The 15,876-nt window shown below is 39.9% G+C and overlaps 1 protein-coding gene across 1 annotated transcript in view; it reads left to right on the forward strand.

Annotated features, from left to right (window-relative positions):
• rpa3 (replication protein A3) overlaps nucleotides 1–15,876 on the forward strand; it is a 43,480-nt gene that overhangs the window by 6,179 nt on the left and 21,425 nt on the right. The window contains exon 2 of the mRNA XM_087147895.1: nucleotides 14,714–14,788. Within this exon, the coding sequence (XP_087004021.1) occupies nucleotides 14,714–14,788 (75 nt within the window). The remainder of the gene's footprint in view (nucleotides 1–14,713; nucleotides 14,789–15,876) is intronic.

Raw genomic sequence — 15,876 nt, forward strand, 5'->3', positions numbered from 1 at the left:
ACAAGGGTCTCAACTTTATCTTTATCAGTGACAACGTTTTTACCATCATAATTAATGACCGGAATGTTGGTCTTTTTGTGAGAAGGGTCAATACGTTTAACTTTGTTCCAAATAAGTTTAGTATTAGTTCCTGGCTTAACGTCGTTGCAAAATTGTTCCCAGTCTTTTCTTTTTGCAACTTTGATGGTTTTTTTAGCGATAGCACAGGCTCTTTTGTAGTTTATTAGATCAGATGGGAGACTAGTTTTTCTCAGTTTTTTTAAAGCCTCCTTTTTGTTTTGTATAACTTTCTGACATTCGTCATTCCACCAAGTGGTAGGGGGTTTGTTTATGCAACTGGGTTTGGTTTTAGGTATAGAACTAGCCATTGCGCAATCAAGTTCATGAATTAAGTTGTCGTATGTGGCGTCGATACTGACTGTGCTGTCTGGCTTACCGATTAGACAGTTGCATTCCTTTGCGAATTTGCCCCAATCAGCTTTTTTAAGTGACCACCGAGGTGTAAAGTGGTCAGTGCTTTTATAAATGCGATGATTAATTTCAATAGTGATTGGACAGTGATCGCTCCCCATCATGTTATTTAGAATGGTCCATTTGCATTTGGAGGCTATGCAAGGGGAGGCAAGGGTAATATCTATACATGAAAGGGAACTGCGTGATGAGTTAACTCTGGTACCTTCTCCAGTGTTAAGACAGACCAAGTTGTTGTTAGAGATAATATCATCAATAATTTGTCCATTATGATCAAGTTTAGAGCTACCCCATAGTGGGTTGTGACCATTAAAGTCGCCACAGATTATGCAAGGCTTGTCAGTGTTTCCAATGATTTGGTTAAGTGAGTTGAAGTCTAGTGTGGAGCAAGGGTTGTAAGCATTGATGATGTTAATTTTATTTTTACAGTCATTGTAAATTTCACCTATTTGGAGCTCCAGAGGGATATTGGAACCCGTTTTGTATTTGAAAGCAATTCCATGTTTTACAATAAAAGCACATCCACCACCACTTTTTTTGTTCGAGTTGTTTCGGTCATGGCGGTATACATCGTAGCCACTTAATCTGAAATTTTTATTCTCTTTCAACCAAGTTTCTTGGACGCAAATAATGTCTGGTTTCTTGATCGTAGGCCAGGAGTAAATTATTTCTTTTAGTTCCTTTTGGTGAGCCAGAAGGGATTGTGCATTCCATTGTAAGATAAGTAAACCTGTCATCAAAGTGTAAATATTCATGATGTTGCGTTTCTGTTAGTTTTGGGGGGTTGGCTTGCGTTTGACTGGTCAGATGAGTGTGTTCCTGTTTTTGTTTGATGAGATTTCGACGCATCTGTTTTCTTCGGGCTGGATGGAGTCTGTGGAGTTGATCTGCGTCTGCCAGGTTTTTCTTTGTGTTTTTTGAGTTCTTCAGGTTTCGGAACGAAGATGGTCGATAAGAGATTTAGTTGCAGCTACTCTCTCATCTTTGTTCTTAAAGGTACATGTACATGTATCCATTATTTGCATTACTCCGGTGAGTAGGATATTGGCTGCGCTACAAAGGCGCTGATGCGTGGATTCAGTTTGTGTTGCAGTTGCCTGTTCAGTTTGAGTGGTGGTATCCTTTCTTTGTTTCGAGGGGAGGGTAGTTTTGGGTTGAATAGGTCTGCTGATCTTAGTTTTTGTTCTATTTGGGTTGTCACGACGTGTGGATTTTACCTCAGGGGTCGCCATTGGTTGTGTTGCAGGAGTAGATTGGGTGGATGATGTGTTTGGGTTTATTGAGATGTCTGTTTTGATAGCCTTTGCTGCGTCTGCATATGATATATTGTATGAAACTTTGATGTTCTGGATGCGTCTTTCTTGTTTCATAGTATTGCACCCTGCATATGCTGATGAATGTTGCTCCCCACATCTGCAGCATTTAACTTCATCCTTCTGTGTGCAGTGTTCGTATGAGTGAGAGCCACCACAACGAACACACCTAGTAGCGCTACGACAGTTATTAGCCACATGACCAAGTCGTTGGCAGTTAAAGCAACAGATGACGGGTGGGATGAAAGGCTGGACTCTGAAGTTTTCATATCCTATTTGGAAGGTTTCAGGGAGGGTGGGAGTGTTAAAAGTTAGGCAGACAGACAGACTTTTCTCCAATTTACCATCTTTTCTGCGCATTAGACGCTTGACTTCTAGGATACCTTGTTTCTTGCAATCTTCTAGAATTTCTTTGTCATCAAGTTCAGTGGGGATTCCAGTTATGACACCTTTACTCTGGGTTTCTGATTTTGCAAATTCAGTAGTTATAGTCCATTGATCAAGTTGCGACATGGCTTTGAGTTTTTTGGCCTGGGCTGACGTATGACATCTTACAGTAATGCCCCCTTGATTGTTTTTGGTGACGCTTTTCACAAAGTTGCGATCTAGGATGTTCAAGGCTTTAGCAATTTTAATCGGGCTAACCTTAGCAAGTTTGATATCAGGGGAATTAATGATGACCAGTGTGGGTTGACTCTTGATGTTTGAGTTCTGAATGAGACGGCGTTTAGGTTGGGAGTTTTGTGGAGGGTCACTATCTGAGTCTGTGTAGACGTCACTGTATGTTATGTGCTGTCGTTTACGGCTTTTTGGTTGAGACTGTGTTTCATTTTGGGCTTGACTCATTAATCTATCTAGGGTTGATCGTGATCTGTCATCGTTCTCTTGAAGATTGCCATAAGGCCTTTGATTAGATTGTGATAATTGATCCCATGAGGTGTCTGATTCCATCTCTTCTTCCATCTTGGGGTGGAATCGGCCTAAAGCGGCCTAGAAAGGGGGAAAGCTTAAAGTTTAAAACCTCCTGATAATGAGATATTGCTTACCAGTTGAAGTAGCAACACAAGAATCTTGAAAAATAATCAAGTATGCCAAAACGAAGGCAGTCACTGGCTGGCAGAGATTCAAATTTTCGCGCGCTCTCGAACATCCAATCCTACGTCCGATCACGGCAAAATCTTCGCGGGTCTCCTGGCTCAGTGCACGACTGACCTCTTTTAAATAGGGGCCAGATTTGCATGCAGCGGTGTTGTGTGGCTCATGGCTGCGGTGGTGGAGTGCTTTTGTCCCCGGTGGTAATCTGCTCGCTCTCAATGCCCCAAACCCTGGTATATGGTTTCAAAACAATGCTGGATTATCACCACTTTTGAGAGTGAAAAATGCTGGTAATGCCCAGCAGCCTGGTCTTTTGTTCGGAGTACGGTCTTTTGTTATAGAGCCCTGTTTCCTTTGTCCGAGTTCGGAGACCCCAGCCACACATATAAACCACATGGCTCCGATTTCGGAGTCCCCGGCTGGTAGTGGTTAACTCCAGTTAAGTTGAAAGGTTGACACAGTCATCATTGTTCCAGATATCAGCCATGACTTCCCTCATTACATCAAGCATTGGAAATTAATTTTGGAGGTTCACTGTTATGAATCGCCCGCAATGAAACAAGGTGACAAATTAGATTGAGATATTTTAATTTCAGAAGAGGAAACAGTTTGTTCAGCAGTGTTTTAGAAGCGCATATCTAGATAATTAGGTCAATGAATGACAGAATAGTTTCGCTGGTTCAGCCGGTTTCACCAGGATGTTATCAGTGTGGAAAATAAAATTTGTATCCACTGGGAGTACATGTAATTATGGGTGCCCAAAGTGGATATAGGGAGCAACCCAGAACAACTGGCATTCCATCCAAGGGAAATAAATATGGTACCCTTGTTGTGGTTTAAGCCTGATATGAACACTTACCTAACAACTCAATTTATTGGCTCAGACCAGACTGACGCGTAATGAACACGGGTGGCCTTGAGTGCTGGTGGGTTGTTACAAGGAACACATGTTTTATTTGGTACTGGGAGGAGTTGCATAATGTTGGCATCAATGGAGCTTCATTTCGTCATTACACTTCTGTCATCACTCTTTTTCCATCGCTCTTTCTTCATTTATCATGAGAGATCGATTGATTGATGTAGGGGAACGATTGATCGATATAGAACAACGATCGATGTGTTGCTTCCAAGTTTTTGCCTCTTTGGCGTTCCATACTGGAGACAGGGGATGTAGTAGCTGACAGGTGAGACTTTCTGCTTTGTGGATGCAAGTTGTTGATACTAGAACTTGATAGAAAGGGAAAAATGTTCACGCAGAAGAGAAATGTGACCGACGCTGCAGTATCGAATTCAAGAATCCATGTAGCATACAGAGGCTCATTGGGAGAATCAAAGAATTTAGAATTCTGAAAGGAGATTTTCCTTACTGTGCAGTGACATTTTAGACCATCTTTTGTATGTCTGTGCACTGGTCAGCTTAGGGCATTCTTATTTCTGCATTATGAATGTTTTCCAATCCAGTACTTCAATCCATTTGCCTCAACATGTCCAAGTGTGATCATGGTCTCCCCCTCAGGTTATGCAGGTTTCCATTTCATTACAATTTTGGATTTTTGTTTTTGGTACACAAATCATTGATGATGGAGATGGCATACATGCATTTCTGAGTAAATGGCACAACCAATGACACAACAGCACCTGCCCCTTTTATTTTTCAAAATAATCTTCTACAATGACAATTTTTTCAGGCATCACTTTGACAAAAAAACCAATAGTAAGCTTTAGAGCCCTCAAAGTCAAGTCATGGTCGTGTAATCCTTTTCAAATTTGCAATATGTACATATTAATTAAAATACATACACATGAACGTCATTTTTTATTGAATGTGACTGACTCTTGATGTATTTTGAGATAAATATTGAAATAATTTGTTTTATTTATTTATGTCATACACTTTCTATTAGAAATATTACTAAGTGTTCTATTATTTTAGCTTACTCCAATCGACCACCATTTAGTGCACAACTGTTACACATTTTCTGTCTTACATGTATGAACGCTGTCCAAATGCATCCTAATATCGGTAGTAAATAGGTTAGCCTGGTTTTGAGTGATAATTCTGCACCAACAAGTAAATGTGAATTGAACATGGTCTGAGTTTATCATAACAAGAACAGTACAGTGTTTATTGTAAATACAGGTACCGGTACAGTGTATATAATAATGTCGGGGTAAGGGTAAGACCTGTAATTCATACGTGTACATGTAAAACCGGAGACAGTCTCCTTTACTCAACAATGTGCAACTTGACTGTGTATTAACACATACAAGGAGATTCTACTGGACAACTCGCAAAAGGAAAACACCATAAAATGGACAGGGGTGTTCAAGAAAATGAAAGTAACTTGTAGAACAAAATGGTTGGAAATCCATTATACATATTGACTTCTTTCGACTCCTGACTATTAGGTATTTATCCCCATATTAAGAGAATGGTACAATGATGTCTTCTCTTGTAATGAACAAGTGAACATTACTTTTTGTTTCATCTGAAAGAAATTTCAAGCATGATCCAAAATTAGGTAACATTTAGGGAAAAAATTAAAATTCCTTCAACACCCTTAAAAGTTGTTTTATTTCAGTAAGAAAGGATCATATTTTTCTAATCTAAAAGAAATTTCTAACAATATGATTAATTAATGAATATCATGTATTAAAAGTGATACCAACGATTATGAAATGTGAGGGACGGACAGAAATGTCATTTAAAAATGCAAGTTTTGAAATTCAGGAAGGGCTGGAATCCTGCAATTGTTGTCCATATTAAGAGTACACATACATGTACTATGCTTTCTTGCAAATATGGGGTTAAATTAACTGCCCCGTGGCAGTTAACAGGAGGGTCACTTCAGGGCAAGATTCCTAATATTGTCCGTCCCTCATGAGTTACAATCATCTTTTTTTCTGAAGGCACACCATGAATAAGGGGATTTAAAACATATATATCCTATCTATTGATGATTATCAATCACTACTTGAATACAAACTTATTAGCATCTTGGCTTTTATTGTACATGTATGAAGTTATACTTCTTAATTCACGATAATTAAAATGATAATTCTCAGGCCAGTAGCAATATTCTACATATGCCAACTTTGCAGGGTTTAACCACTTCGGACCGGGGCATTTTTCAACGTTGAGGATGCTGGGCCGGCATGACTATCATTTTTTCCGTTTTCAAAATCCTTCAACAATTCATCATTCCATTTAACAGTCGTTTATAGCCGCACGGAGTAATCTTCAGGCACTACTCTAAGTTGACAGGTGACCTTCATTGACACCCGAATATTTCAGCCAGGCCTGCAGCCTTGTAAACAGAGCCCAGATTGTGAGGTGTTATACAGCTGTCTTTTGTTCACGAACTTGGCTCAGTGCACTGCCGACCTCTTTTCAATAGGGGCCAGATTAGCATGCAGTGGTGCTGTGTGGCTCATCGCTGCGGTGGTGGAGAGCTTTTGTCCCGGTGGTAATCCGCTTGCTCTAAATACCCCAAACCCAGGTGTACGGTTTCAAAATAACGCTGGATTATCACCACTTTTGAGAGCGAAAAATGCCGGTCATGCCCAGCAGCCTGGTCTTTTGTTCGGAGTACGGTCTTTTGTTACAGGGCCTTGTTTCCTTTGTCCGAGTTCGGAGACCCCGGCCACACATATAAACCATACGGCTCCGATCCCGGAGTCCCCGGCTGGTAGTGGTTAATGATGCTGATAAACCAAACATTATGTGTAAGTTGAGTGGAAGGTGCACCTTTCTCCTTCTATCTGTCTATCCCAATTATATCTGGAGATCATCTACATGTACAGTACACACTTGACAAAACAGCAGTAATTTGTTCATAAACAGTGTACAGCGTGGCACTATACTCTTCATCCCATTTTCCAAGACCGCTTTTTGTCCAGCAGCAACTGATATTTTCTGTGCAGTTCACAATTAATACATTCTAAGCTACATGGTATTTATAAAACGTATATCTTTTAATTAAAGCATAAGAATGATACCAGGTCTACTGGGGGGTATTTTGAAGTACTTTGGTGTCAAAGGGATTCTAAGTGGAACAGAGTACATGTACATGTAAATTATATGTACAACATGAATGAGGCAGAACCAACCACTCTCCATTATCAAAATTGTATGTTCTTGCATGGTGGTAATATTGTATGTCAACTACATGTACTTAATAGTCTCATTTACAGAGAAGTGTGATGTACTGTACTCTGACAGTAAAACCCAGTCAATAAAAATGGATAAAAAAGCAATGACCAGTGCACAATAGCAGTCCAAGTATAGGCAAAATCACCTTGTAGAAATCAGGAACCGGAAAAATCTTCAGAAACAAAGAGCAAAACATTGGGAAGCATGTACCAAATCTTTAATCTGTAAACTTTTGGAGTGATGGATACATGATTCAATTCATGTCACAATACACATTTGCATTACTGTGTGAATATCCAAGACATTTGAACATAACCTGGAACTAATTTGAGCCCCATCATAACAAGGGAGTGGTAGATGCCATTGGTGGCACTGTGAAAAGTTCAGTATTCAGAAATGTTATGGCCAAAAAAGTTGTCTCAACATCAGCTTCTGAATTTGCCTCATATGCAGATTTGATACTCCAAAAAACACAAGTACTGTATCTTGACAAAAATAAAGTTGTTAAACTGTCAGAATCTCTGACATCAGAAACTGCAGTACCTGGAATTCTGCAAGTTCACCAAGTTGTACGTACACTGTAAGTGCATTGGTTGTCAAAAATGGCAGCTGTTGTTCTACAGAAATTCATCTTTGACTCTGCCTATAAAGATGATGAAAGTACTTGTATGCAGTCTTTGGAATACAACATGACATGTCACTACTACGATTGTTACTAGGACAGGGTCCCATTATTGTAAGATGGAAAGTTCATTAATCAAGCTTTGCTGATGGTTAACTGTAATGTCCGTCCCTCACACTGGCAATGTCCGTCCCTCACATTTATTTTGAAGGCGCAAAATTCTAATTAAATTAAATCAATTTATAACTCACTGGCTGATTTTCATCAATTAGGATTTAGTCATTTCATTTAGGGTAAAATACTTCATAAAGTTTTGTTTTTCAAAAAGAGTCACATTTCCGTCCATCCCTCACACAGAAATGTGTCCATCCTTCACACTTACAGTAATTCAACCCAAGTCTAAGCTTTTCAGTAAGTGTCAATGATTTAAATCTTGTCAGTTGAAGACTTTCAACATTAATGTTTGGATTTATATCAACTAAAGTTGAGAATGACTCCAAGTTTCAATAACAAATACAAATCTGTGGTCTTACATGTACATGTAGGTAAAGGTAGTCATTTTTATTGATGTCCATTCCTCACTCCCTAAAAATTTCTTTAACAAAAACAACAAAACAAATAAACTGAAAATGATATGTAGCCAACTTGTACTGGTGTCAGGGCTAAACGTGTGTTTTTTAATGAGAATAAGTATTCAAGAAATCTTTGGCAGAGCAATTAATGCATTGATGTCCGTCCCTCACATGAGGGATGGATTTGGATCACACTCTTTCCTAAATGTGCAGTTGAATCAACATACATCTACATGTACATTTTTATTGCTATCTTCGAGGATGATAAAATATTCAGGAAAATAAACCTTAATCTGATCAGAAATGTACCTTATCTGCCTCACCCAGAAATTACCAATCATAACAAATACATGTACCGGTACATGTACATGTAGTGTGGAATCACCCTTAAAAGGGGCAGCGCCTAATGGTGTTGGTTACTTCAGCACTGTCTTACAGTTTCCTTTAAGTGTTCACAGACGAGATGCTACTCGATCAACTAAAGCCCCAAGCTCCTTTAGTTCTTTTTTTTCTGACCAGTGGTAAATGTGATATACTTGTGCCAGGGAATGTTGTGTTTTCCCGCTCTTTAACTTCCTTGGAAATGATGTGTTTGACAAGTACATGTACACTGTATGTGCAATTCTTCAAGAAACTTTCACTTGAAGGGGATGGGCCGTGCTGGGAAGATTTCTTGTAAAACGTGCATTAACACATAAAACAAACAAGAAAACACATCTGAGTAATTTCAAAATGTGCAAAAATATGTTGAAAATTATAGTTTTCACGACCCTATTTCACTCCCTTTTGGGAGCAAAAGCTTAACAACAGCCGTCGGGTACTGAAAGTTGTGTGAAGAAATTCCCAAGAATTGTGACGTCATACATGCATGTAGGATGGAGTCCTTTATACGGTGACTGTTTACTGTTACGCAACGATGCATAGACATACATATGTACATGTACATTCTGTAGAAACGTTAGCTTGTGCAATAATTTTATTTCAGCCTCAAGCACTGATAATCCCAGCGTTAATACTTTTTCCAATCACAGTGATCAGTTGTCATGTTCGTCTTATTCAATTGATGAAGAAAGTGACATTGAAGGAGCTGATAAGGCACAAGAAATATTGCCTTATCAGTTTGAACCAGAATGCACTCAGGAAGAGATTTTGCAACTTGAGACTGTTGGCCAAGGGCATGGCGGCTACCCGGAGGATTGACAACAAAACACTGACTGGTCATGATTTTTTCTGCACCATTTAAAAAATTTGTCTTTCTGAAAAGACGTAATTGTCCTACCATTGGCTTTTTGATAGCTGTATAGAAGTATTTTTTGTCCACGTGCACCAGAGCAATATAGTCCCATTTTACGGGTGTAGGCCTACATGTGCATGTACAGATACATGTACATGTCCATAAGTATGCACTTGTATTTTGAGTCCTCATAAATACATGTATCTGATTGTGTGCTATTCACAAATCTAACCCGCAAACGCTGGAGTGAAAAGTTGCTTGGGAATCTACAAAACTGCTCTCCGGGAAATTGTTTTAATTGCGACAACAGCCACCGACAACACGGTTTATCGGCATTCTTTCGAAATTCACAATTCACTATAGAAATGATTACACGTGTACGACACAATGCAAAACAAAATGAATGCTACGTGTCAAATTAGTTGTCCAATAGCTCTGCCCCGTGTTAAGAGAAGGTCATAGGAAACAAGACCAAATGTGGTTGACTTGACACATGCAAGTTACGTACCCGACTACGCGCCAGAGCAGGGAATGTTATTCTTGCGCGGACTGATCAACTTTCTTGCCAGAGCTATGGATTCTTGTCTGGAAAGTCGAGTCCGTTCAATGGTATCACATTTTTGCCAAGATTTGTCTGCTGCCCTCATCGACCAATTTCGATGAGTTTTTGCAAAGAGCCCATCAGGGACCCTGCTACACGTACATGTATGTAAGGCATGTCTGGATATATACTCACACTTGTCTTAGAAACATGAAATGCCATTGCTCCTTACATGTACTTCCTTGATATAGACTTTCTTAGCTATTTTCTCTCGTCGTTTTCTCCCACTTCAGTGATTTTGAAGTTACTTTTCATCCATACCCCATGACACTACTCAGCACAGAGTTGCTATGTCCACCGACATCAAAATCCTTTATTTTTGATGCACACTCATGAGCTTTGGATGCAGTTATCCTTCCTGTACTCCCACCATTTAGGCGAATTACTCTGTTCCACTGTTTCTTTTGCCACTGCTTCAAATGTTGCTTGCAAATTATCAAGAAAGCACTGTACATGTACATACACATAGTCACAGTCACCCATTTTAAGAATTTTAACTCTGGCCTCATGAACAGTTGGTGCTACACGTATGCTGTCAGACTGGATTTAACAAAATTCTCATCATGTGCAATCTGTTTTCTTGGAGCATGTATGTAACAGTCTCCACCAGTCACTGTACATGTACATGTACTGGTAGCTAGACAATCTAGGTCAAACTCATCATTGCTACACTCGTGCCTGTCATGAACAGCTCTAGGATCAAACGAAGCTCTGTCGAATGGAGTATGATTAGACTTGGCACTCTCTAAATCTAAGTCACCTCTTACTCCCCCTCTATTCAAGTTTTTCATGAAGTCAGGTTCGTGAATCTTGTGCCACTGCTGAGTTTTAGATGCATGTGCTTTGTTTACTCCCATCTGTACTTCATGTGCAACTTGACACAAGAGGGCTACTGTGTGCTTGCAGAACCCTGTAAGTCCACCCTGGCATGAAGATAGTGCTGAGGCAATTGATCCATTGTCATGTTGTCATATACATGTACCACCACTTCTGTAGACACAGATTTAATTGTCCTTGTCCACATCTATGGGAGTGGTAATACTTTCTGAAAATGTATGATTGAAGTCTTCATCATTCCACTCCAAAATTCACCTGTAAAATCATGAATTTCTAACATTACAAGGCGAGCTTTGTCTGCGTCCGTCACAGTGGCCATCTTGAATAGCATTGTAGAATACCCATAATGCAGTACCGCTAACTAGTTTAAGCATGGCCAGACTGCAGTTACGCCTGTTTACTTTAAGGTTATAAAACAGTGGCTCGGTAGCTGCCAGGCATGGTCGGCGATGATCATGGTAGGCCTACCTGTGATGTTTCTGAGTTGAAACTCCTTGGGTCCTTGCTCTGTGCTCAGATGTGCTGATCATGTTGTGTAAAGAGGTAGGATTGTCAGTAAAAGGTCTGGATTTTGCCGCCAAAAAATGTTTACACGGTTCAAAAAACATAGTACATGTGTGTTAAAGAGAGATTATTTGGTTTTGACTGCTTTTCGGGGAAGATGTGATTGAGAATGTGCAGTTTCGACTTCCAATGGATTGTTATTGTTGGGCTGCATTAAAAATGCCATAGCATAATGAACTCATTAAAAGTGAGGAACTAGTAATGCCCCGTAGTGCCTTACAGTTCAGGAAGTTCCCTAGGGCCTATGGCCTACATGTAGGTTCGGACAACTCAACTGTTTGCCAACTTGACTGGGGCAAACTTGACCATTGAGATAACTTGACCGTTTGTGCGTCAAAAGAGAGACAAGTTGACTGTTGAGAAAAGTCATCCATTGAGACAAGCTGTCCGTTGAGACAAGCTGTCTGCTCAGCCAAATCATCTGTTTTGATGTGTGCAATACATTTCTGTCAAATTCAAACTGTTTAGTACTGACTTAATACTAAGCATACATGTTTTTGGAACTTTGTGCAGTGTCATGTCAATTGTTCAAGATGAAAACCCAGCTGGTAGTGGGGCTGAGCCGAAGCAGGCCATTGCCAGAAAGGAGGATGTTGTGCCGTTTGCCCTTGTGAAAGCTGTGCCACCTGCGCTGTCAGAGTAGAGATGTGCAGCATCACATGAAGCACACAATGCCAAATGCATAGAATTGTCAAAATCATAGAGCTACTTACATATTAATATACATGTAGCTCTTTGGATAAAATTCTTGCACTGGAGCACTGACCTGGCCACGTGTTTGAATTTTATGTACATGTAGATATCTCACACGGTTGGGTTGTCTCCGTCAAAGTCAAGTTGTCTTAACAGACGACTCAGTAAATGATTGAGTTATCCCACTGGTCGAGTTGTCTCAACCTTTGAGTCTAGCCCTAGCCAGGCACAGGTCAACCTGTACACATGCCAACTCATACACCTACCAACTTGTATGTGAATTGGGATAAACTTTTAAGCTGACCAATTCTTGTGCTTACTAACTCGTACACCAACCAACTCGTGTCCGCAACATTACACTGCTGTCGGTTTTAGTCTAAACTCTGGAGTCAAATGAAAAAAAATATTTAAAAATTGCTCTTTTCTGAACTACCTGTTAAAAAAAATCTGTTTTCAAAGAATAAAATCAAGATTTAAAATTGAAATACGCAATTACATTTAGAATGTGGTCAAGAAATATAAATGCAAGGAAGAGCCACTTATTTTACTATTTTACGAGTTGACAAGCGTACAACTTGACCAGCATTCCCCTTGTCCCACAATGTGGCTCGTATATCGGTCTACCTCCGTGTAGTGCGCTACACGATACCATTCACTTTATGTATGGAGAGTCCCATTGATAAGGCACATGTACCCTGAAAATGAGATTGGGAATTTTTTCCAAGCTTGAAAGTCCATGCAGCATACATGTATGCACAAAGTTATCGGTTCATATTATGTTGCACCTTTTGCGCTCTGGTTGTTTTGATCTATGGACCAATGGTCACGTATTATCGACAACTGATTTACAAAGTTCGGGCTACGATGAAAGAAAATATGTAATAAAAGCAGTTTTACATGTCTGCTCGTTGAACTACATGTACATGTATATTAACGCAGGGAGCACAGTGCCGTGTGTTGCGTAAATGTGGCACACATGCTGGTACCTTGATGATGCTTCCTCCGGATAATGATGAATTTCCAATGAGGGGATTTGCACAATTGAAGGAACTTCTCAAGTCACTGGTAATTTTGTTAAGGCATATTTAGCACAGGTGACCATGGATGCTTGTCTGGTAACACAAACTCGCGTTGGTAGTCTTGTCATGCTACATGTAGCAGGCGAAGCGTGTGTCATGTGTCCAGGTAGTCATGTGCGCCTTGAGTAAAGGCTAGAAATTTCGTGCCCCTTACTCAATTCATGTACATGTACCATGGGCAAAAACCTGTTATATATAATTAACATCTCCCCAACGCAAAAATACATCTTGAAAATAGTTTGCGGTACCCGCTGCTTCATTTGACTTGGACCGGCCAGCCGACCCCGGCAAGCTCGGTGGTCGAGTGGTTAAGACATCTGCAATAGTAAGCAGGAGGTCGTGGGTTCGAGTCCCACCCGAGTAAGCTTGTGAGGTTTTTTTTTCCGCAAGCTCTCGGACAAGCACTGAGCATACAGTGCTTATTAATATACGTTGGGTAAGGGCAAAAACCTGTTATATATAATTAGAAACGGGTTCAAGATCTTGTACATGTACAAGCCTTTGCTTCTTATGTAGAATCCTCATATCATTTCTGTTGTTTTGATGTTAAATTCATGTAATTATTCCATTTAACAATTTAAGGTATGAAAATTAACAATGGTTCAGTGGTGGTGAACAATGGTTTTGACAGTTAATTTTAATGTTTTTCTGTAAGTACTGTTCACTCGTATGTGTTATCTGGTGCTATTTCTTTTGCTTTAGCTGAATTTCCTTTACATAATTAAGAGGGAAATGTTTTCATTGACATTGTTTGGTTTATTGGGGGCCTCAGACTCATCTAGGTTATGTAAGCATGAGCCTAACAGCAAGCCAGATTTGCTTTTTCTTTAAAGCGTTTATCCCCAAGATAACAATACACAGTCAGACAGTGGTACACCATATATGTACATACCATTACCTTCCAGCATTGTAGTCACATGGTACATAGCAAAAAGGAAATCTCATGCACAAATAGTGCGGCATAAAAATCATATGTTTTGTCGGCACAAGTCATCCCTTATACTTTGTATTATATTAAAGATCATTTCATACATGTACCTCTCCGATCTGTAGCATAGTTTGGTCATTGTTTCCTAGCTGGGTCAGGGCACAGCAACCTAAAATACATCTAAATGTTTTAAACAAAACAACCTACATGTATCTTTAAAAAAGTTTCACATTAAAATGCCAGTACCTCACGTAACATGGCCAAATTTCACATCAATTCAGAACATCGTGCTCCATCTACATGTACTCACCACGCCACCTTAACCGACAGCTGAATACATTTTAAACATGCTCATAAAAAGCTTTTGTTGAACTCCCACTTTTTCACGTGCAAGTCTCGCCGTACAAACTGCACGTGTAATTCTACAAAGGAATGTTGCAATTTGACCTCATTATAGCAGGCGGTGTGGACTGACTGACTGTGTAAATGTATAAAGATGAAAGCCACTGATTTCAAGTGCTTAATCAACCAAGTTCTAAATCTTTCAACAGATTGACCCCAATGGAACATCGTTTGTGCTTGGATTGAGTGATAGTGTTGATGTTCATGTACAGCTACAAGATCCTGTAAGTAATGAGTACATGTACAGTATGGGGGATCCCAATACGATGCTTTTAACATCGATCTGCGCACTTCCACGTTTTAAAACGAGGCTGCATGTGTCAGCTTCAATTCTTAATACGATTAGATGATTGAAAGTAAGGTGTCAAGACACAAAATACATACAGGTATGTTAAATTCAGACTTTTAAGGCTGCAAATTTTTGTGGAAGAGTCTTTCAAGATGACTCGACGCATAAAATCAAAAGAAAAAAACCGACAATTTACCATGAACTAACATACCTGCGATGGTCGTGTATCTGAATGAGTGCAGTGGGCGTGGTTTAAACTGAAACAGCATCACACTCATGAACTGGATACTGCATGTATGTGTCGACTCTGGGGCATACGCGACAAAGTTCAATACACAGAGCCTCAGTTTCGATGTGGATATAAGCAGATGGTGCTAATGTGAAACATTAACCACTTCGCGTTGGGGAGCCCGGTTTCTGAGATGTATGATTAATACACGTGGGCGGGGTCTCCAAAATCGGCCCTTTAACAAAAGACCATACTCCAAATAATTTAAGACCAGGCTGCTGGGCATTACTGACAATTTACACTCTCAAAAGTGGAGATAATCCAGCCTTGTTTTGAAACAGTATACCACGGTTTTGGGCATTTAGAGCAAATGGATTACCATTGCGGATAAAAGTGCTCCACCACTGCAGCGATGAGCCACACAGTATCGCTGCATGCATATCATTAACATTGATAATTAACCCAGACGCAAAGTGGTTAATGAACACTGTTTACTTTTAACCTTTGAAGCACAGCTTGTGTTATTTGTCTCGCAAAAATCCATGGGCCACAGGACATTCCTGATTGCTTGTACAGTGCACAGGTGAGGTCGATCTGCAGACCGATTATAGCCTTCAAAAGTGCATTTTTCATGGCTTCACATACATGTAGTACTAGTCGTTGGTAAATGTACTTTCAGGTTTGTGTTATTTCTTCTTCAACCCTTTGCGTGCATATTTGCGCCCATGCTCCATATTCCCACACTGCAGTAGTCGACTCAATCCACATTAGGTGGGGGGAGATCATGAGATTTA

This window comes from Acanthaster planci, linkage group LG17 (genome assembly GCF_054643075.1).
Source record: "Acanthaster planci isolate LZ-2023a linkage group LG17, COTS_SCS, whole genome shotgun sequence".
Lineage (NCBI taxonomy): Eukaryota > Metazoa > Echinodermata > Asteroidea > Valvatida > Acanthasteridae > Acanthaster > Acanthaster planci.